The following is a 24,063-nucleotide window of genomic DNA, read 5'->3' on the forward strand; positions in this document are numbered from 1 at the left end:
ATAACCGTTCTTTGATTCTTCTTTTTCCCATCTTTCTATTCCACAAAATTCGTTTTAGTGAGGAATTTAAATTACAACAAAACAAGAAAGGAAAGCTAACTTCGGGCGGAGCCGAAGTTGATATACCCTTGCAGTTCAGTCGCAGTCCGCTAGGTGGCGCCACGCATCTTATATTATTAGATGTATAGAAGATCGTATATAGTCGGCCGATCCTAATGAAATTTGGCAAATCAGATTATTTTGTCCAAAATAGAATCTGTACCAAGTCCCATCTTTCTAACTTAAAAAACACCAAAGTTATGCCAATTCCGATCGTTGTATGACAGCTATAGGATATAGTCGGCCGATCCTTATGAAATTTTGTACACAAGATATTTTGGTCAAATATAACATGTGTGGAAAGTCCCAACCCTCTAACTTAAAAAACACTAAAGTTATGGCATTTCCGATCAATCAGTTATATGGCAGCTATAGGATATAGTCGACCGATCCCGGCCGTTCCGACTTATATACTGCCTGCAAAGGAAAGAAGGGTGTGTGCAAAGTTTCAACTCGATAGCTTCAAAACTGAGAGACTAGTTTGCGTAGAAACGGACAGACGGACAGACGGACATGCTCATATCGACTCAGGAGGTGATCCTGATCAAGAATATATATACTTTATAGGGTCGGAGATGTCTCCTTCACTGCGTTGCACACTTTTGACCAAAATTATAATACCCTCTGCAAGGGTATAAAAAATAATAATTGCATGCAGTTAATTTTTGTGTTGTAAAAAGTGAATATAAATTTAGAAAACAAACTCACGTTCATTTCCCATGATGAAAGATCGATCTCCCGGCGCTGGCGTGCTGAAAACGGAATTTTGGGGGGGCTTTTCCCATAATTTTTGGGAAATTTCTGAGATGCAAATAATTTAACTTTTTGTGTAACACATCAGAGCTTTTCTTTCAGTGTTTCTTGCTCAGTCAAACCAAACTCACCAACCAAAACAAAAATAAAAGAAAAAAAATCAAAACAAGAAAGGAAAGCTAACTTCGGGCGGAGCCGAAGTTGATATACCCTTGCAGTTCAGTCGTAGTCCGCTAGGTGGCGCCACGCATCTTATATTATTTGATATATAGCAGATCGTATATAGTCGGCCGATCCTTATGAAATTTGGCAAAACAAAATTTTGTCCAAAATAGAATCTGTACCAAGTCCCATCTTTCTAACTTAAAAAACACCAAAGTTATGCCAATTCCGATCGTTGTATGACAGCTATAGAATATAGTCCGCCGATCCTTATGAAATTTTGTACATAAGATATGTTGGTCAAATATAACATGTATGGAAAGTCCCAACCCTCTATCTTAAAAAACAACGAAGTTATGGCATTTCCGATCAATCAGTTATATGGCAGCTATAAGATATAGTCGACCGATCCCGGCCGTTCCGACTTAAGTACTACCTGCAAGGAAAAGAAGGATGTGTGCAAAGTTTCAACTCGATAGCTCTAAAACTGAGAGACTAGTTTGCGTAGAAACCGACAGACAGACGGACAGAGGTGATCCTGATCAAGGATATATATACTTTATAGGGTCGGAGATGTCTCCTTCACTGCGTTGCACACTTTTGAACAAAATTATAATACCCTCTGCAAGGGTATAAAAATCCATATTCTCGAAATATTTATTACAAAGTTTTATGAATGACACGTTATGTGTATATTACATGTGATAACTTATCATATCACTGATAAGAAATAATGACAATCTGAGTTAATGCGTTTTTTTTAAAAGTTTACTTTGTTAGGAACATTTTTTCAAATTTTTCTTCATAAGTCAGTAAACGTGATTTTCCAACCACATTGTAAAATGTAGTCTTACCCATCTGTTCGAAATGAATGTAGTTCAGCAATGTCTTAACATAAGTTAAGTGAAGTTTTTTCAATTTTATATCTTTGTTGTCCCCAGCCGAAGACTCAATACAATTCTTATCCGGTAAAGAAACTGCTGCTTTGTTCTCGACAACGGAAATCTCCTTAGAAGATCCTGGCTTGTCATCGTCTTTTAAGATTTTAAATTCGTCCAAAATTGTCCCATTAACACCGCTATCAGCGGTTTCGACATCAATCAGTCCATTAATGGTAACGTAGGCCTCAATCATCTTAAAGCGATCTTCTTCAGGAATTTTATCATCGCATATACGAATATACTCCTCAAAAGCATCGGATGTGAGGAATAGAGAATCATAGCACTTCATACCGCCTGCTAAGCGGCGTAAATGCTGCAAAGAAGAATATTTATTATATATCTTTTACTAAATTAGTAATTTAATTAAGTATAGTACTCACAAATGTGACAGTTTTAATAATAGCCTTGTGTTCAGCATTGTGGGCAACCTGAAAGGTCTCGACAAGATTACCAATGGACATTTGGGGAGCCCTCTCTTTAAGGACTGCCTCACAATCGGCTGTAATAGACTCCACAAGCCACTTACTTCCACACTCGAAGAGATTTAATATCATCTCGTTTGGGTTCGTCTTTAATTTTTCAAAATTATAGGTGTAAACGTAGTCCAGAAATACTCTAAGGGTATCGGGGCTTACGTCATTTAGACGAAATTCCGCAGTTTTCGATTCCTGGAAATCGCTAAGGAACATTCGTTCATAAAATTCTGAGGCACTACTTAAGATAAGCTTATGGCAATTAAAAGACTCGTTTCCCACCAATATGTGGCAATCTGAGAACTTCTGGTTCTCCAATAGATTGGCGAATGACGGTTTCAGCCTGGGAATTTAATATTTTTAATTTATATACATTTAACTTTAAAGTATATTTACCACTTATCCATTTTAAACTGTTAGTCGTTGTTTAGAGAATACTTTTTAAATAAAAAAACAATTTTTATGCGCAGTTTAATGTGCTTTCAAAGAATTGAAGTTTGCAACTGAGACTCGATTGCAGGTTTGGTGAATTAGGTTTTTATTTTGGAACGTTGGAATTGGAAAGGGATTTTATCTCTTCAACATTTTATCTCTCTCTTTTTTCAGGAAATAGATTAAAAAAAAAAAGAAAGGAAAGCTAACTTCGGGCGGAGCCGAAGTTTATATACCCTTGCAGCTGAGTCGCAGTCCGCTAGGTGGCGCCACGCATCTTATATTATTTGATATATAGCAGATCGTATATAGTCGGCCGATCCTTATGAAATTTGGCAAATCAGATTATTTTGTCCAAAATAGAATCTGTACCAAATCCCATCTTTCTAACATAAAAAAACACCAAAGTTATGCCAATTCCGATCGTTCTATGAAAGCTATAGGATATAGTTGGCCGATCCTTATGAACTTTTGTACATAAGATATGTTGGCCAAATATAACATGTGTGGAAAGTCCCAACCCCCTAACTTGAAAAACACCAAAGTTATAGCATTTCCGATCAATCAGTTATATGGCAGCTATAGGATATAGTCGACCGATCCCGGCCGTTCCGACTTATGTACTACCTGCAAAGGAAAGAGGGATGTATGCAAAGTTTCAACTCGATAGCTCTAAAACTGAGAGACTAGTTTGCGTAGAAACCGACAGACAGACGGACCGACGGACAGACGGACATGCTCATATCGACTCAGGAGGTGATCCTGATCAAGAATATATATACTTTATAGGGTCGGAGATGTCTCCTTCACTGCGTTGCACACTTTTGACCAAAATTATAATACCATCTGCAAGGGTATAAAAATTATGGTATAACCAAAAAAAAATAAATTTTAATTTTCGTGTCTGCACATTTTCATTTATATTTTCACGTTTTTTATAGCTCGCAAGCATTGATCTTTATTATTTAATATCACGGTGCGACAGTGAAAAAACACTTGTGAAACAAGATAGTGTAGGTTGTTAATCTGGTCGAAGAGAACTCAAAAATATTTTTTTTATATTTTTGGAACCCTCAAATTTTTATTTATTAAAAAAAAAACCGTTTTTCAGGACTTTTTTGCGCTTAAAAATTCCTGAACGAGTTTTTTTCAACCGATTTCAAAATTTTCGGTGTTTTTAAATAGTTAAATGTTGTAGCTTTTGAAAAAAAATATATCTTCGATTTTGTTGAACAAAAAGGACAAAATTTTTACACCTGAAACTGAAGTTTTCGACTTTTATTCGTGTTTTTCGGATTTTGATGCCAGTTTTTCTGTAAAACTTACAAAAATTCGGCCATTTTTGATACATATCAATGTTGTCTCATTCATTCTGAATAAAACGAGACAAATTTCATCAAAAAATTATGAAAATTGGTGAAGTCATAACGCTTTTCCCAAAAAAAGTCAACACAACCTAGCGGGCGCTTCGGAGGAACAATGTGTATAAAAATAAGAGTATATTGCTTTCTTCTGACAAAAAGTTTGTCATTTATGCCACATATTAATATTGTCTCATTAATACTGAATAAAACGAGACAAATTTCATTAAAAAATAATAAAAATTGTTGAAGTTATAACGCTTTTCCCAAAAAAAGTCAATAAAACCATGGGAGCACTATAAGAAGAAGAGCATATTCCTGTCTTATACACACGGTTACTCCGGAGCGCACGCAAGGTTGAATTGACTTTTTTTGGGAAAAGCGTTTTAACTTTACCAATTTTCATAATTTTTTGATGAAAATTGTCTCGTTTTATTCAGAATTAATGAGAAAACATTGATATATGGCAAAAATGACAGAATTTTTGTAAGTTGTATCGAAAAACTGGCATCAAAATCCGAAAAACACGAATAAAAGTCGAAAACTTTTGTTTCAGGTGTAAAAATTTTGTCCTTTTTGTTCAACAAAATCGAAGATATATTTTTTTTTCAAAAGCTACAACATTTAACTATTAAAAAACACCGAAAATTTTGAAATCGGTTGAAAAAAAACGCGTTCAGGAATTTTTAAGCGCAAAAAAGTCCCGAAAAACGGTTTTTTTAAATAAAAAAAAATTGGAGGGTTCCAAAAATATAAAAAAAATATTTTTGAGTTCTCTTCGACCAGATTAACAACCTACACTATCTCGTTTCCCAAGTGTATTTCGTTTTTTTTTTTGTCGCACAGTGTATTTTTTCATTATAGTTTTTTTTGTCTTATATTTTTTCTCTGTGTACACGTGGTTTTTTTGGGGACGTTAGGTTAATTTCACGTTTTTCACTCCCACTAGGCTTTTTCGCCCACTGTCACATCCAAAAACTTCTGGCCCACGGAGTTGCCGATCCCTCGTTGGGATAAAAAAAACGCTCCGCGGGGCACTTGAGAATCGCTGGGCCGGCTTAGGGTTTGCTACACCTGGATGCCGGGCCGATAGATGATCCACATGGAGGTGGGTTCTTCTAGGTAAGGCCGGTAACTCCTAAGGGTTCCTATTTCCTTCCTTCCTTCTTGGCTGGGCTGGCGGAATACAGTCGGCAGGTTGATTTGGGTAAATCTAAAGAAATAACCCAAAAGAATTTAACCTATGTGTGAGCAACGACACCCACATGCCAAGGCAAGGAACTTACGTGCACAGGTCTTTCTGCTCTGAAGGTTTGATCGAAAAGAATCTAAGATTCCAGAGCGGAAATCTATGTCGGTCCAACATTACGCCATCATAGGTAAATACAGCTTTCCAGTGCATACCTGCATACAGCTGATAAGAAGCTGCATCTCGGATGGCAACTCTTAGTTTACCTAATCGGTAATCTACACTTAGGGTCTTTGGCGCCAAATATAAAAACAAAAAAAAACAAGAAAGGAAAGCTTACTTCGGGCGGAGCCGAAGTTGATATACCCTTGCAGTTCAGTCGCTGTCCGCTAGGTGGCGCCACGCATCTTATATTATTAGATATATAGCGGATCGTGTATAGTCGGCCGATCCTTATGAAAATTGGTAGATCAGATTGATTTTCCCAAAATAGAATCTGTACCAAATCCCATCTTTCTAACATAAAAAAACACCAAAGTTATGCCAATTTCGATCGTTCTATGACAGCTATAGGATATAGTCGGCAGATCCTTATGAAATTTTGTACATAAGATATTTTGGTCAAGTATAACATGTGTGGAAAGTCCCAACCCTCTAATATAAAAAACACCAAAGTTATGGCATTTCCGGTCAATTAGTTATATGGCAGCTATAGGATATAGTCGACCGATCCCGGCCGTTCCGACTTATATACTGCCTGCAAAGGAAAGAAGGATGTGTGCAAAGTTTCAACTCGATAGCTCTATAACTGAGAGACTAGTTTGCGTAGAAAGGGACAGACGGACCGACGGACAGACGGACAGACTGACATGCTCATATCGACTCAGGAGGTGATTCTGATCAAGAATATAAATACTTTATAGGGTCGGAGATGTCTCCTTCACTACGTTGCACACTTTTGACCAAAATTATAATACCCTCTGCAAGGGTATAAAAATCAAAATTTGTCTTTCTTTTCCATTTGAATTTTTCTTTGGCTTCAGTCGCCAGTACATATTTCCAAACATGTGAAATCTTACTCCTTTTTGAGTTACCCTGCTTATTGGGAACAAAAACCCTTATCAGAGTCTGTGCTGGTGCAATCGCAGTCTTGCTTTTATGGACTTGGCGCAATAGGCTTTGCGGACCTCCGACGTATACCTTAAATTCGCCACTTTATCCATCAAAATACTTATGTAGAACACTTAAAGCATAACTTTTTTTTAAAAGCGATCCATATTTAATAGTTCCTTTTTAATTGCCGTCAATTTTACACCAAATTTTTCAATTTTTACACAAGCGAATATTGAAATTCTTTTAGCGATGTGAGACGCCAGCTATCGAAGGCACCATCGATAGTGGCTGGGTCACTATCGAACGTGTCTGACACTATCGATTGCGGCTCGATAGCGGCCAACCATCGATAGTGTCGATAGCGCCATCGATAGTTCTCCACCTCTACTTCGGGCGGAGCCAAAGTTTATATACCCTTGCAGTTGAGTTGCAGTCCGCTAGGTGGCGCCACGCATCTTATATTATTAGATATATAACGGATCGTATATAGTCGGACGATCCTTATGAAATTTGGCATATCGAATTATTTTGCCCAAAGCGGCAAAAAATTTGCCCATCCATTGAAAATCCCAACCCTCTAACTTAAAAAACACCAAAGTTATGGCATTTCCGATCAATCAGTTATATGGCAGGTAGGATAGGCTGGCAGGTATAGTCGACCGATCCCGGCCGTTCCGACTTATATACTACCGGCAAAGAACGATGTGTGCAAAGTTTCAACTCGATAGCTCTAAAACTGAGCGACTAGTTTGCGTAGAAACCGACTGACAGACGGACATGCTTATATCGACTCAGGAGGTGATCCTGATCAAGAATTTATATACTTTATAGGGTAGGAGATAGCTACGAGAAGTTGGGTCGGGTAAAATGATATTTTTTGGAAAAAAAGGGTGCAATCGATTGCCCATCAAATGACCACAAATGACCATCAATATTTTGAAATGACCACCTCCCGTTTGGAAAATATTCAAAAATGAAAATTTTCGAAAAATTTTCGAAAATTTTAAAATTTGACTTTTTGAATTTTTTTTTTTTTAAATCGAAATAAACCAAAATGACCACCAATGGTCATCTTTTAGAATTTTGAAAAAACTTTTAGTTTTTGAAATATTTAAGTGTTCAGTTTATCTCATTTTTTTCACAGGTAAAACAAAATTTCAAAAAAAAAAACTACTGAAATCGTTTTCCAATAGTGTGATAAACAATGACCATCAATATTTTCAAATGACCACCTACCGTTTTGAAATTATTTAAAATTGAACATAGTTAAAAATTTTTCAAAAATTTCAAAATCGACTTTTTGAATTTTTTTTTTTCAATATCGAAATAAACGCAATTGACCACAAATGGTCATCTTTTAGAATTTTGAAAAAACTTTTAGTTTTTAAAATATTTAAGTTTTTAGTTTTGGTCGTTTTTTGGCAAGGTAAAAAAAAAAAATCCAAAAAAAAACTACTGAATTCGTTTTCCATTAGTGTGATAAACAATGACCATCTTTTAAAATTTTAAAATAACATTTACTTTTTGAGATACTTGACTCTCATAGTCTTAAAAATAAAGAAATTAAAAATCCAAAAGATGACCATCATGGCCCATAGCCTAAAACATATAAATTTTAAAAAAAAAATTGATTTCCATCATTGCCCATCCCTTAAAACTTAAAAAATTAACAAAAAACTATATGCCCATCATGGCCCACATCTTAAAACTTACAAATTTTACAAAAAAAACTATGCCCTTCATTGCCCATCCCTTAAAAGTTAAAAATTTTACATAAAAATCTATGCCCATCATGGCCCATGAACCCACGTTCATGAAAATGGCAACCAGAGCTGTAATAATATGATAAATTGCCTTGAATGCTTAGAGCTGGTAGATGCTGAAAAAATAACCAGCCTGGGAGTTCATGAAGGACTAATCGCCACAATTCTTGATTATTTTGCGCCAAAAAAAGGTAGATGCAAAGATTGCGGTGTGAGTACGATTTCCCATGCACAGCCTGGACCACACGTCATCATAGACATGGAATTTGCGTTCGACAGCTTTCAACGAGAACTATATGCCAATGCGCCAGGATCAGCTACACTGCAGCAGCTTCCCGAAAAAATTAAATTACAACAAAAAACTTATATTTTAAGTGGAGCTGTTGAATATGTTCCGGGATCAGGATCAGGAATTGGACATTATATTGCTTACTGCCGCAGGATAACAGGATTATGGGAAGCGCACAATGATTTTACGAAGCAAGCGAAAAAATTTACGGCAACAAATACGAGTATGAAGATACACATTGTTTTTTACACGGAGGCAGATGTTTAATTTTAATAAAAGCTAATAAAAAATTTTTAAAAAATTTATAATTATGTTTTTCTTGTATAAAAAGATCTTATATAATAATGGTTATACTCGTATATATAGGTTTATGATCTGCTAAAATATAGTTTATGACGCTTTTTTTATTAGTTTATTAGGGCATAACATGGAAAATCTGGGAAATATCCTAATTGGTTACCTGTTTGGGTTTTAAGTCCTTCCCAGTTAGGAAAACCCAAAAAATTTGCGGTAATATGCATTTCCCAAACCGATCCCTTTTTTCCAAACCGCATAATTATGCAATTGAAACTTTATGGTGTACTGTAGGTAGTACATACATATTTTGTATGATTTTTTCCTTTTACTGTTTTAAGTGTTTTCCCAAACTACCGTAACGGTATCTTTTACGACCTGTGTGTGTATATTTTCTGGATTTCCCCATGACAGGTATAAGTTGGACATTTTCCAAAAATGACGAGTTCGACTTTTTGAGTAATAAAAATTAGATGATGTATTTTTCTTAACAAAAACCTTCTTAATATTATACTTCCAATGTTCAAATTGCAAGAACCTACACATTATTTAAATTTTTAAGTTATTAGCGATGGGCATAGATTTATTTGTAAAATTTGTAAGTTTTAAGCTGTTGGCCATGCTGAGCATAGATGTTTTTGTTAAATTTTTAAGTTTTATGATATGGGCAATGGTGGGCATGATTTTTTTTGTTACATTTTTAACTTTTAAGGGATGGGCAATGATGGTCATGATTTTTTTGTAAAATTTTTAAGTTTTATGATATGGGTAATGGTGGGCATGATTTTTTTTGTAAAATTTTTAAGTTTCAAGGGATGGGCAATGATGGTCATGATTTTTTATGTAAAATTTTTAAGTTTTAAGGGATGGGCAATGAAGGGCATAGTTTGTTTTGTAAAATTTGTAAGTTTTTAGATGTGGGCCATGATGGGCATAGATTTTTATGTAAAATTTTTAAGTTTTAAGGGATGGGCAATGAAGGGCATAGTTTGTTTTGCAAAATTTGTAAGTTTTTAGATGTGGGCCATGATGGGCATAGATTTTTATGTAAAATTTTTAACTTTTAAGGGATGGGCAATGAAGGGCATAGTTTTTTTTGTAAAATTTGTAAGTTTTAAGATGTGGGCCATGATGGGCATATAGTTTTTTGTTAATTTTTTAAGTTTTAAGGGATGGGCAATGATGGAAATCAATTTTTTTTTTAAATTTATATGTTTTAGGCTATGGGCCATGATGGTCATCTTTTGGATTTTTAATTTCTTTATTTTTAAGACTATGAGAGTCAAGTATCTCAAAAAGTAAATGTTATTTTAAAATTTTAAAAGATGGTCATTGTTTATCACACTAATGGAAAACGAATTCAGTAGTTTTTTTTTGGAATTTTTTTTTTTACCTTGCCATAAAACGACCGAAACTAAAAACTTAAATATTTTAAAAACTAAAAGTTTTTTCAAAATTCTAAAAGATGACCATTTGTGGTCAATTGCGTTTATTTCGATATTGAAAAAAAAAATTCAAAAAGTCGATTTTGAAATTTTTGAAAAATTTTTAACTATGTTCAATTTTAAATAATTTCAAAACGGTAGGTGGTCATTTGAAAATATTGATGGTCATTGTTTATCACACTATTGGAAAACGATTTCAGTAGTTTTTTTTTTTGAAATTTTGTTTTACCTGTGAAAAAAATGAGATAAACTGAACACTTAAATATTTCAAAAACTAAAAGTTTTTTCAAAATTCTAAAAGATGACCATTGGTGGTCATTTTGGTTTATTTCGATTTAAAAAAAAAAAATTCAAAAAGTCAAATTTTAAAATTTTCGAAAATTTTTCGAAAATTTTCATTTTTGAATATTTTCCAAACGGGAGGTGGTCATTTCAAAATATTGATGGTCATTTGTGGTCATTTGATGGGCAATCGATTGCACCCTTTTTTTCCAAAAAATATCATTTTACCCGACCCAACTTCTCGTAGCTGTAGGAGATGCCTCCTTCACTGCGTTGCACACTTTTGACCAAAATTATAATACCCTCTGCAAGTGTATAACAAACATATGAAGGTCCCATCACTCACAGTTTCCGCAGTACACCCAGAAAATTTATGTAGTTTTTTCAGTCAGTACATATAATTATTGAAAGGCATTTGTTCAAAGAAAACTTATAAAATGGCATTTAGCAGTTACTGTTTCTTTGGAATACTCGCATAAGGTTGAAATCTCCAAGCTAATTAGTTTTATGCTTCTATGATTTATCCCCAAAAATCAGAACCATGGAACTTTGCAATGTTCTTTATTGAAATCTGTAGTGCATGCCATGTTTTAATATTAGATTTAATGAGAAATTTTATTTAAGCAATATTTTCTTCAATTAAATAGCAGATTTTAATCTCACGTTTTTAAAAAAAGTAATGGAAAAATATCGCTATAATTTCCCTAAAAAAAAGTCAACGTAAAATTTCAACTTGAATTGAATTTTATTTTGGGGGTAAAAAAAATTCATTGCTTTCTGGGTTTATTTATTTGATAAAATAATGATTATTTTACTAGTTTTATTTTTTGATAAAAAAAAAATTCGGATTAAAAGAAGTGATTTACTAATTTGTACTATTAAGCTGATAATATTAATCCCTAGTTTCTAACGTTTCTCATTCTTGGATGTCCTTTTAAAATTTAAAAAGAATAAGAATATTGCCTCAGATTTTTAAAACATTTTAGTTTGGTTTGCCTCTTTCCAAGACTATTTTTCCCCTCAAGAATTTGGTTCAGATGTTGCCTAATATTTTAAAAGACTTTTGTATTATTAATAATATATAATTTCAAATAAAATTCTGTTTATTTTTATAAACACCATTGAGAAAGTTTATAAAAAAAACTTTGAGAATCGGACGATTCCATATAGGACGAATTTGGTAAAAAATAATGCCAAAGATGAGTGTGATCAGCTTTCCATTGAGGAGCTTCGTCAGAGTCGCGTGTAATCAGCTTTCCATTGAGGAGCTTCGTCAGAATTGTTTGGCTGCAACCGGATGATCGGCTGCCAGTCAGGATGGGGGTCTTCGGAAATGAGGGTGTTATTGTTATGAACACCATTGAGAAAGTTTATAAAAACTTTGAGAATGGGACGATTCCATATGGGATGAATTTTGTAAAAAACAATGCCAAAGATGAGTGTGATCAGCTTTCCATTGCGGAGCTTTGTCAGAATTGTGTGTGTAATCAGCTTTCCATTGCGGAGCTTCGTTAGAATAATGGGGTTTGCAGGTGGATGATCATCCGTCAGTCAGAAGAAAAGAAAATCAGCTTTCCATTGAGGAGCTTCGTCAGAGTTATATGGTATGCGGCTGGATGATCAGCCGCCAGTCAGAAGTTAAGAAAAATAATCGGCTTTCCATTAAGGAGCTTCGTTAGAAGGAATGGGCTTCAGCCGGAGGATTAGCCGTTGGAGGATGGGATTGATCGGTAATGTTTAGAGCCTGGAACCGGATTACTTCGTCGTACTCCTGCTGACTTCTTTCCAGTAGCTTGTAGGCGTCGCTCCGGACAGGATGATCCCTGTCTGGATTGTGCAGAAGGTCCTGGGTGGCCGTCAGAATCTGTTCAGGGGTCATGTCGGGATGCCAGAGTATTGAATGGCAAACTATGCCTGAGGGGAAAATATTCGGATGCAGCAAAGCCGGTACGAATTTGCATACAGGCGGCTCCTCGGGATAATCCACGGGGAAGAACAGCTTTAACTTGTACTGGCAGCCCTCCCAGGGTGTGTACTTCCTGCCGGGCACGGCGCATTGCCACACCATTAGGTTGAGGGTTCCGTCACTGCTCCGCGACGGGTGTGCCTCGAATCCGGCGGGATGACTTCGGTTCCAGGACTTCCTCTCCATCTACAAACGATGAACGGCCACCTCCGTCATGATAGTCCTCTGTTACTTATAATAGCTTACAGTAGTTATATATGGGAATATGCCGAAAAATATTATACTCACTTTTTTTTTTCTTTTTTATTTTTTTTTCACTACTTGAAACTCATTACCTAAAATAATACTGATAATTTTCTGAGGTGCTTACTGTTCGAAACACAGACTGAGACTGACCCCGATGTGGGGCCGACGAACGTACATGGTTTTGACGGCTAGGTTTTTCGATTCCACAGACTACTTGGTTGTTTTCTATGAAAGCAGGGCCAACTAGTTCAAATCAGAAAAAAAATGATTTAAGGCTGTATTATTTACTATTTATGAGCATTTATTTCAGACCAAGGACATATTTCTAGTATTAAGAGCTTTAAGGGGTTATATACAGTTGTGATTTTCAATAATTCGGTTTTTTCCTAATTTTCCTAATATATATATATTATTTATTCCTAATACACAACATTTCAAGTCGATCCGACGAATAATTTCGAAGTTATACACTAGACTTCTGCATGAATGCACTCATTTGTGGCAGAACAGATCTGTACAGTAGTGTAGTGTATTCAAAAACACTGCACTCATTCTTTATTGTACTTTATTGTACTTTACTTACAATAACTTTATTGTACTTTATTGTACTTTATTTATATATACTCTATAGGTCACAATAAGAAAGCACAACATTTTCAGTGTACTCACTTCGATTGTGAACACTATTTGATTGTACTTATCGATAGTGATTACTACATTTGTGCTTATTTTTAACACTGTACATCTTGTATGTCAACTGTGTACAACTGTACAGGTGAGTGCAGTAATTTTTAATAAGTGGACAAACATGGATTCTAAGGAGATCGACGCTCATGCAATGAACTCACAACATTTTCTCATACATTCAGGATGAACTACAAACATATAAAAATGTAAATAAAGCGTCAAGATTTTGATGTTCTGCAGTGGTGGTCAATAAATAAAGACCGTTTTCCTCGGATTTATCAAATTAGCTGCAAGATACTAGCAGCTCCCGCAAGCAGTGCAGCATCGGAAAAGGCATTTTCCGTAGCCAAAAATTTGATTTGCGAAAAACGGTCCAAAATTGCCACCACTGAACCCAGGGTAAACAAAATAATGTTCCTTCATTCTAATATTGATAACTTAAATGTAGATAATGTAATAACATAAAATAATTATTATATTTAGTTTAAATTTAAATATAAATAATTTATAAATTTTTTATTTTATAATAAATACATTTAAAACGAAAAAACAAATCAATTTTTTAATTGGAAATACATACACATGAGATTTATACATATATGTGTGTATATACCAGTCATGAAGTTTCACTCACTGTACAGTAAGTCAACTGCACACCAAAACATTGTACAGTGCGTTGACTACTGCACACCAATTTTGCTGTACTCATTGAGGCTGTACAACTATGGAATGAGTGAGACTACTGTCAATCAAAACAGACAATACTACCCTATTCACACACACCCAAATATACTGGGCACAAAAAATAGTGTACCCACTTTTAGAATAAGTGATTCATTTGTCCTTTTGGATGCATTCATGCAGAAGTCTATTATACACACACATTAGTGAAGGCGCGCCGAGGGATATCGCAGTAGTTTCAAAATTTAAAAAGCGATTTTCGAGAAATGCTGTTTTCAAAGTGGGTTGAGCAAGATTTCTGAGAAACGGCAGAAGCAATGGGTCTGAAATTTTGAACACAAGCTTCCTAACTATATTTTTTAGTAATTAATCGAAGGATTAATCCCATCCGATGATAATTTTTTATTTTTATAAACAATTAAAGAGCCGCAAATTAGTGGAAAATCTAATCTTTTGCTTTGAGAAGCCGCTATTTTGACAATTTTGTGTTTCCAATTTCTTTGATTAACCACTAGATAATTTATTATATTTTACGTTTAAGAATGTAAGATTTCATACATTATACAGCTGTTCTATATTTTTTGAGTTAGAGGAATAAATAATAATGCCTTAGATAATTTGCATATATTATTGAAAAATTAAGAACTATTTTTCCTAAATTTTTCTGGAATAAGTCTCGGGGTTTGCTTGGGTTAACCGTTAAAAATTCGACGAATCTAATTCATGAATTTCCTTCTTCGAACAGGCCGAGTGGCAATTCGTTGGCCCTCAGATGATGTTACATTCGTGGGCCAGGACACAGCCAGGACACTGCCAGGACGTCGCTGGGTGCCTGTTTTTTATGCACGAATTTTTCATTGCACATGTTTAGCAAGGCAATCGAATGCAAACAAACTCCAGTGGAAAAGGCAACAAATGCAAAGGGACTCGAATCTGAAACGCAAAATGTAAAAGACATTGCACAGCGGAATGGAACGTGATTCTCATTTCGATTTCGATTTGCATTCTGCCCTGCAACCAGGACTCGACTTCAGGAGTCCCTCCTTCAGGACCGCCCCGCCGCTCCGTCTTCGAGTGTTTGTTTGTTGTAATTGCAATTGATTTGGCTAAGAGGGGGTGGCTGGGGAGGCGTGCAACCATCGCGTACCTGAGGGACCTGCTATCTTGGCTAGATTAATATTTGCTCAGCCCCGCCCCGTCCCGATTCCCGTCGGCTCGCCGTCTTCGGATAAAGTCACAAAATGGAGGCAATGCTGTAGCTTCAGTTGAAGCCACTTGATTTGGTTCCTGATGACTGGACTTGAGATGTGCACTGCAAGAAAACACAATCCTAAACTATAATTCCTACACTCAAAAAAAAATCAAAGAATGTTAGAATAGATTCTGAAAACATGTATAGGAATAAAAGCCTCGAAGTTAAAAGTTAAACAAAATCGAATACATCTCTTAAAATTAATATCTTATAATATTACAAAAAATTTTAATGCGATATTTTTGAAAAAATTAAACATTTTAAATTTATATTCCTGCCATCATTAATAGAGATGGGACGAACATAAGTGGCTTTCTTTATATTACAATTTTGCTTCCACAAAATCAATTGATAAATAATACACGAAAGATATAATAAAATAATAATAATAATAAGGAAAAATAATAATAATAAAATGGCCATGGAAAATGTTAAACTAATATTCATGTAATATTTTTAAAAACTAATTAAAAGTCAAAATAAATAAATTACTTTTTCTTCTTTTTCGTTCTTTTTTTTCTTCTAAAAACCAAATATTAAAAAAACAGAAAACAATTTATTTGAAGACATTTATTAAACAAAATGTTAATTAATTAATTTAATATTTTATTAAACTGTCTTACCTTAATTTGCATCTATAGGGCATCTATCTTACAAATTCCTTTTAAATTTCGTACTTACTTATTTAGTTAGCCATGTCCTCATTTATTTTAAAATTCTTAATAGAAACGTTTATTCAAACTTTTTTTTACCTTCTGTTTTAATGGGAGTTTATCATAGACTTTTTTCGCAGTGTCCCGTAAGGCCAAATACTTGCCAACAATTCAAATAGGATTTGTATTTGTTTGCCTTTTGGCTGAGTGTCGTTGGCAGTGGGCTTGGCTCTGGCTCTGGCACTGGCTTTGCTTTTGCCTTTGCCCCTCACCCCTTTGCTGGCTCTGTTTGAGGGTCAAAGGTTAGGGATTGGCTGCAGCCATTGCAATGGGACAGAGCCAGGTGAAATCCGGCACCGACGAGGCCTGAAAAAGTGAGAAGTGAGTGTTTTGTTGGCCAAACAGAATGGTTTTGTGGCATTGGAGGGCGCTAATTTGATGTGCTTCACAAAGTATCCGAAAGTATCTTTCAGATACAGCAGCCCGCCTGTGTATCTGCGGATGTGTTTGTGAGGGCCGTGCCATGTGCCGTGTGTGCGTGTGTTTGTGTTTGTGTGCGCGTGAGTGAGCAAATATTTGGTCACATGCGGCGTATGAGTAATGCGATGATGGAGTGCCTCTCTCTTTCTGCCTTTTTCTTTTTTTCTTTTTCACAGGACTTTTCTCCTCCGGCGCTATTTTGTGTCCCGTAAAGAGTTATTGCAAACAAGTGTAGCATACCCTGCGGCGTTTGTGGTTACGGTATGTGTGTGTGTGTGTGTGTGTATCTGTGTTAGTCCGTATTTTGTATATGTATTTGGGAGAAGCGGCTGCGGTTTCCTGAGACAAATGAGCTTTGATTCGTGAGCGATTATTAAGCAGCTAACCGCAAAGTCAGCCGCCAAAAGTGGCAAAGTAATTAAAATTTTCATTGCCGCTGCGGGAGACAGGGAGACAGGGCGAGCCGTAGAGCGAGTAAGATGCCAGGAAAGGAAAGAGACAGGTGACAAATACTTTAAGGACTGGGATCAGAGGAATTAAGGCTTCTCCCAGCTCCGTGATAGGAATAATTGAACAAAAATGATGCTCTTGCGATGCCAGCAAAAAACCTGTTCACTTAATAAAGAATATGTGCCATATTTTATTGCGAATCGGCAAAAAACCAATTCAATAAATCCATATCCCATTGAACAACTATTTGCGGAAATAAAACCCAGAAAAAGGGATTTTCGTTCGCGGCGTGTTTGCTGAATGTTTTCCCTGTCCTCAGATTTATCATTAATTTCGTTGATACACTGCAACAAGGCTATTTATTTATTGTCGGTGTGTGGGTGGTTGGGTGTTTCGGTGTTTATTTATGTGTGTATGTGTGTGTGTGTCTTACCATCATGCTGAATTAATTTCATTGCCTGCCGAAATGCGTTGGAAAGCCAAGAGCAAATCGAAATCGTGGGGGAGATACCCCGGTAAACCGGGTTAAATTGTTTTCAACAAAGTGCAAAGTGTGCAAAATTGCGACTGTTGGGGGTGTCCGGGGGGACAGAGTGGTCAGAGGTTGCCAACTGTGATAAAAAAAAGTAAAAATAAAAGAAAAAACTGCAAAAGCGCATGGGATATCAAGAGGGTGCGGCAGTAGATGGATGCCCGTGCAGCTGGAAAGCTTCAGAGTCAGTTGAATGTGAAATCTCAAAGCCCGCTTGTAATCCCGGCGGGTGACATCATTTCATATGCTGGCTCCAACACTCTTTTTAACCTCCCCCCGCCCCTATCCAGGAGGGGGGGGCAGACACACCCTTACACCCTCACATACACACACACACCAGCACACACACAAACGTAAAGTATTGTTGAAGTTAAGAGCTCGTTGGAGATTTTGTCGTCATGCTCTGTAGTTGACATAATTATATTGTAAAATATCGTTGCACATCCCATATCTCACACCCGGATACCCTCACTCCCTCTCTGCCGCCCCGCTTCCACGCCCCTTTTTGGCTTCTTAGTGTAAAGTGTGTAATGATATATGATATGTGTACGAGCAGCCATGGGTCTCTGTAATAGTGTGTGAAACTATAAAATGGTCACTCGTTTCTCTCCTTCCCATATATTCAATTTTTAATACCGAGTTTTATTAAGCTGGCTGGGGCACTGCTAAAAATATTGGCATTTTGCTATAAGTTTTACTAATTTATTTTTAATTCGAGTAGTAACGGGTATCATATATATCTTTATCATTTTTTAATGGCTATTGTTCTGAGTTGTAACGGGTATCATCTATGCAGTTTCAAATACGTCTTTTCTTTTAAAGCTTTCAATATAAGGGCCCATAGTTTCAATAATAAAAGTATTAGCATATTAAATTAATGGGTATAATATACTTTAGTATTATTATTAATTTATAACTAACTTATTTTTTTATTATTAATATTATAATGAACTCTATTATATATATTATAATATTATTATTGATTAATACTAAATAACAAAGATCTGTGGCTATTATGTTCTTGAAAAATTATAATTATACTATGAAAACAAAATATTTCATACAAAACTTACTTAACTATACGTATTCAAAACTAATTGAAGTTATTATAAAGTGTAGGATTATAAATGATTTTAGACTCTATAGATCACTCTCTCTAGATTCCTAGACTCTATAGATTTTAAAGGAAGGCATGATTTTTGAATCTCTCCCAAATCAGCAAATTAATCCGCCGAGTGTATTTTTGTGGGTGTGTGCATCATATTCGACATCCTTTGTAAATCAGCTGCTGGACGGAGCCAGCTGCGAATCGAGCGGAAATGACTCCATTCTCTTCGTTCTCCATTCTGTGATTTATCAACGCCAGCAAAGACGCGGGAATCCGAGGAAAAACCAGGATAGTCCGGCAAAAACTGTGAGGAGAGACCCGGACCCGGACCCGGACCCGGACCCGGAGTCCGGACCATAAAAACGTGAACGAAGACGAAAGTTGGCTTGGCATTTTCAACTTCACATTCACAAAGTGGAAAGCTAGAGGAAACCCCCGAAAACAAACCAGTTGTTTGCAACAATTCGTGTATAGCCGTCGAGAAACCACAGGACTCTCATTCGAGTCCCGGAAAGCGAATTTCCATTTTCCAAGGACACGTGTCGCTCCTTTTGCAGGAGAAAAGAAGGGTTTATTTATTTACTTATATTTTATTTTTATTCTCATTATACCCTTGCAGAGGGTATTATAATTTTGGTCAAAAGTGTGCAACGCAGTGAAGGAGACATCTCCGACCCTATAAAGTATATATATTCTTGATCAGGATCACCTCCTGAGTCGATATAAGCATGTCCGTCTGTCCGTCTGTCTGTCTGTCCGTCTGTCCGTCTGTCTGTCGGTTTCTACGCAAACTAGTCTCTCAGTTTTGGAGCTATCGAGTTGAAACTTTGCACACATCCGTTTTTTCCTTGCAGGTAGCATATAAGTCGGAACGGCCGGGATCGGCCGACTATATCCTATAGCTGCCATATAACTGATTGATCGGAAATGCTATAACTTTGGTGTTTTTTAAGTTAGAGGGTTGAGACTTTCCACACATGTTATATTTGACCAACATATCTTGTGTACAAAATTTTATAAGGATCGGCCGACTATATCCTATAGCTGTCATAGAACGATCGGAATTGGCATAACTTTGGTGTTTTTTAAGTTAGAAAGATGGGATTTGGTACAGATTCTATTTTGGACAAAAGAATTTGATTTGCCAAATTTCATGAGGATCGGCCGACTATATGCGATCCGCTATATATCTAATAATATAAGATGGGTGGCGCCACCTAGCGGACTGCGACTTAACTGCAAGGGTATTTAAACTTCGGCTCCGCCCGAAGTTAGCTTTCCTTTCTTGTTTTTATTTTGGTGTGCGGTCAGAGGCATAAATTAGCAGATGTGTGTGTTCTGGGCCGAGAGGCTTTGATGTGGAGCGACCCACTTAAGACCCCTGACCATATGGAAATCGTGTTTCTGTCTAATTATGTCAGACCTCTTTCTGTCCGAGCCCAGCAGAACACCTCGGATTTTATTTTGGGCCTCACAAGGGAGCTTCAAGTGGCGCATCAAAGTCCAGATATATATATTCATCCTGTATATATTTCAAATATATACAAGATGTCCTGTAGTGGCCTATGTCGGAGGGTGTGCAGGAGCATGCACTTGTCAAAGAAATTGTTTACGCATTTTAAGTTTGGCTCGAACACGAGCTGCCTCAGTGGCCAGTAGAGGGCTTTGTTATGCGCCCCGCAATGCAGGCTCCAGCTACAGGGTATGCTGGGTGGGTTAGACTAGGGAGGATTAGATGGAATATTCATATCGAATTTTTTAATTATTTTCTAAAGTCCATTTCGGAAACTTGTAAGCTATAAATGTCTAATTAATCCAAAATTATCCTAGTATTTGGACTAAAATGTAAATATAAATTTTATGTTTTAACATCAACTAAAGGTTCTTTAGTTGACAAGAACAAAAACAAATATATAGAGTCTTAAAATAAAGTTAATATATCTTTGTAAATATAACTTTTTAATATTCTATTTCAAAGAAGTCTTATAAATATGTGTTACTATATGAAAAGATTGATTGAAGTATTTAGAGTTTATCCTTAGTATTTAATTAAGATGTATATAACTAGCTTAAGGCCTGTAGTCGCTACAGCTAAATTCTTTAAATTTCGAGTAATTTAAATTACCCGTTTTTAATAATTTTTAATAATAAAAAGAAGTATTTAGTTTTTATTGTACTATACTAGAATTACTAGACATACTATACTAGAATTTTATTAAAAAACTTATCAATATATAAGAAGGAAGTCCCGTGTTATGAATCTTAGGAATCCTTTTAAGAAATATTTTTATAACCTTTTCTTTTATTTTAAAAAACTTTAAAGAAACAGAGTGTCTGGATTATTAAACTAAAAAACTAACATAAAAATGTCATGAAACCTGTCGCTTTCAGAGTTAACCTTTATCCTTAAAGAATAAAAACGGAACAAGGATGAACTTCTTTTCGTGTGGATGTTGTCTTTCGCCTGTTTTGTGGTTTTTGGCTGAAACATTCCCGTTGCCACATTCACATGCACGCTGGCCTCCCGCGCTCCCCCAGGGCTGCCTGGCCTCGCTCTGCCGGGGAGGTGGCGCCTCCCCGGACTGCGGCTTGTTGGCAATGTCACGTAAGCAACAAAAACATGGCCTGCAACCACTGCGGGCAACTCAACAATGAACTGGGAACAGCGTTGCACAAATTGTTGGCCAAAAACAAAAACAACAAATGGAAGAAAAAACACAAAAACTGTAAATAAATATTTAAACTATTTGTAACTTTATTAACTTTGCTCAAGTGGCGCAATTTATTGCATACCAAAATGGGGGCAACACCAACAATGGCGGCAACGTGCAACGTGCAACTCTTGCTGCAAAAAAGAGAAAACAAAAGCAGCAACAAAAGTGAAAGCTAAAAAGGCAAAAAACAACAAAAATTAAAGCGCATTTAATGGTTGTTGTTTAAGTTCTACCATACATGTGTGTGTGGGGGGGTGTGTGAGGCTCTCTAGTGTGTGCCATTTCGTGCGGGCTTTATGGCCGAGCTCAGTTCCTGTTATCCCTGTTATTGTTTAGTTTTTGCCGAGCTGGCCGAGCAACAATGGCCGCCCCGCCCGCACATCGCGTATACGCAGCGTTAGCCCGGCTCTAACTTTAGGGCAGTCCCTCTCTAATTGGCTTCTAATTGGATCGACCCCTGTCCAATTGTCCCGCCCCCTGTCTTTCCCCCTTTAGTCTTTGCTGCAGAAACCCATAAATATGTAATGCACCCCGGCAGTGCAACAAAAACTAGTTTGTTAACATTTTTAATTGTTGCATTAATACGAGTTAGTCGTAATCAACTAAATAAGCGCCAGAAAGGTGGCTTTGTGTGTCGTCTAAATATTTCACGAGTTATTTAAGCTTTGCAAAACTACTTTTGCATTTTTTAGCGTTAATTGCATTGGGTTTAGAAGCATTTAAATATTATAATTTAATATAATATTATAAACTAGTAGATGTTTGGGATGAAAAGTTGGCTTACAGGATTCAAAATCTGGTTACAGCAGTGTCTCATAAATACTTGTATATTTTAATTTTAAAACATGAAATTTTGAGCATTCATTTCGCATACTTAAAAATAGAAATCGGGTGTTTTTCGGCACGAAGGACCTAAAATGAGGGTGTTCTAAAGGGTCTTTAGAAGGGTATCTCCAAAAGAAACAAAATTTATATTTTGTGCCTAGATGTTTCAATACTAACTTTGATTAAAAATAGAATACTTAATGTTATTAAAAGCCTAAATTTCTTCCTTCTTAGAGTATTTATACAATTGTTATTAATAAACTAAACAAAGAATATTTTATTTCTGTTGAAAGTCCTCAAGCACACTCGCCCCTATTGGGGTTCTTTGTGTTCACCCTTCTGGATGTCCTTCTGCAAATTGTTATCCATCAGAAGAGCCATCAATTGTTGGCTCCGAAAACTTGAAAGGCTTCCCAACGGAATCGGTTGGGGAGAATGGGGTTGGGGAGAAAGTCGCCGGCGTACTTTCTCCCGACTTGGGCGAGTGTGTTATGTAAATAACAAATATTCTTTTTGGCATTTTGATTGCATGTCAGTTGTTGGTGTTGCCATGAATTACACGAAGGTTGGCTGGCGACGAAAGCAACAGGTAGCCTTCCTTTTGTACCGAACCAGATACGTGTACAGATACAGATGCGAATGCGGACAAAGATACAGATACGGATACGGGAGACAACGACTTGCCAAAAGGCAAAAGTGAAAGTCATCACTTTTATTTCATAAAATTTTTATTAGGCCTCCATATTTCATTCACTTAGCCCGAAACGGGATTTCCTTGGCATGCCCCTCTTTGCCACAGCTGTTGCATTTGCCCCACACCCCCTTGCAACACACACACACACACACTCCCATGTCTGCTCTATTTACTTTTACGACACGTTTGGGCCAAGGCCCAAAGCAACAATGCCATTAAACTTGTAGATACCCATCGTTCTGGACTAGAAACAGACAACACGAAAAAAGAAAGTGTCGCAATTGTTACATAAATTATTCAGATGCTCCTCCCCGGCCCCCTAAGGTCCTTTGGCACTCTCTCGCCCCCTCCTTGCTCCTTGCTCCTGGCCTGGCCAAAAAGAGTTGCCGTCGGACCCGCACACGTGCAAGTGTCTTCCCTCGGTTATCCTGCATATTTCATTCCAAAATGTCAGTTCAATGTGTTAGTTTCATGTTCGTTTCATGTGCCCCACCCCTGTTTTAAAGTTTTTTCGCCCCTTTCTTGGCCCCTTTTTAAGTCACGTCGCTGGCTGAAATATTAATTGAGAACCAGGGCCATTAAGCCAATTACCAAGGGCAGAGATTCTGGTCGAAAAACCGCTGAAAAATTGGCCCCTTTGGCCGCCAAAAATAAAAAGAAAAGTTGCACTGCCTTTCGGGGCTTTGTCTTGCGTTGCGGCTTTTGTTGCAGTTGCCACTGTAATGAGGCAGCATTGTACTTTGGCCACCAGCCAGGGCGAAGTCAAAAGTCAAAGGTTGCACAAAAGTTACTTTCCCGTTTCCCGTTTAATTAAACCATAAACAAGGTCCAGAAGAGAAACAAATAAGCACTAATTTAAGTCACCTGCCATATGATTTAATTTCACTTTCGTGCCATTGCCATCCAACCATTATGGCCCATCTTGGAAAATGCAATAAACAGAATATTGAAGTGTTTTGATTACTTGGCGGGTTGACACTTCCAGGCGAGGCAATCACAGAAGACATCCGAAAACAATGGCCAGAGATACGAAAATCCGGAGCCAGAACCAGAACATACCAGACTGCTGCGGCGCCAAGGCCAAAGGATAAGCTCACGTGGCAGAGGACCGCCACGCGAGCCACGTGTCAAAGGAGCTTCTGGAGCAGAAGGACCTCCTCTTTTTTTTCTCTTTTTTCC

At 36.7% G+C, this 24,063-nt stretch overlaps 2 protein-coding genes across 2 annotated transcripts; both read right to left on the reverse strand.

The window, feature by feature from the left end:
* Nucleotides 1–1,655: 1,655 nt before the first annotated feature.
* LOC26514156 (kelch-like protein 41) lies at nt 1,656–2,953 on the reverse strand. The gene is made up of 3 exons (XM_014905872.3): nt 2,825–2,953; nt 2,336–2,771; nt 1,656–2,268 (listed from the first exon to the last, which is right to left on the reverse strand). Exons 1-3 carry the CDS (start codon nt 2,833–2,835, stop codon nt 1,783–1,785), a joined length of 933 nt encoding a protein of 310 aa, XP_014761358.1. The 5' UTR covers nt 2,836–2,953; the 3' UTR covers nt 1,656–1,782.
* An 8,709-nt stretch (nt 2,954–11,662) lies between these two features.
* LOC6502943 (SUMO-conjugating enzyme UBC9-B) lies at nt 11,663–12,974 on the reverse strand. The gene is made up of 2 exons (XM_001963513.3): nt 12,851–12,974; nt 11,663–12,787 (listed from the first exon to the last, which is right to left on the reverse strand). The coding sequence occupies exon 2, from the start codon at nt 12,746–12,748 to the stop codon at nt 12,272–12,274; it is 477 nt and encodes a 158-aa protein (XP_001963549.1). The 5' UTR covers nt 12,749–12,787; nt 12,851–12,974; the 3' UTR covers nt 11,663–12,271.
* Nucleotides 12,975–24,063: the final 11,089 nt, after the last annotated feature.

The sequence above is a fragment of the Drosophila ananassae genome, chromosome XL (genome assembly GCF_017639315.1).
Source record: "Drosophila ananassae strain 14024-0371.13 chromosome XL, ASM1763931v2, whole genome shotgun sequence".
NCBI lineage: Eukaryota > Metazoa > Arthropoda > Insecta > Diptera > Drosophilidae > Drosophila > Drosophila ananassae.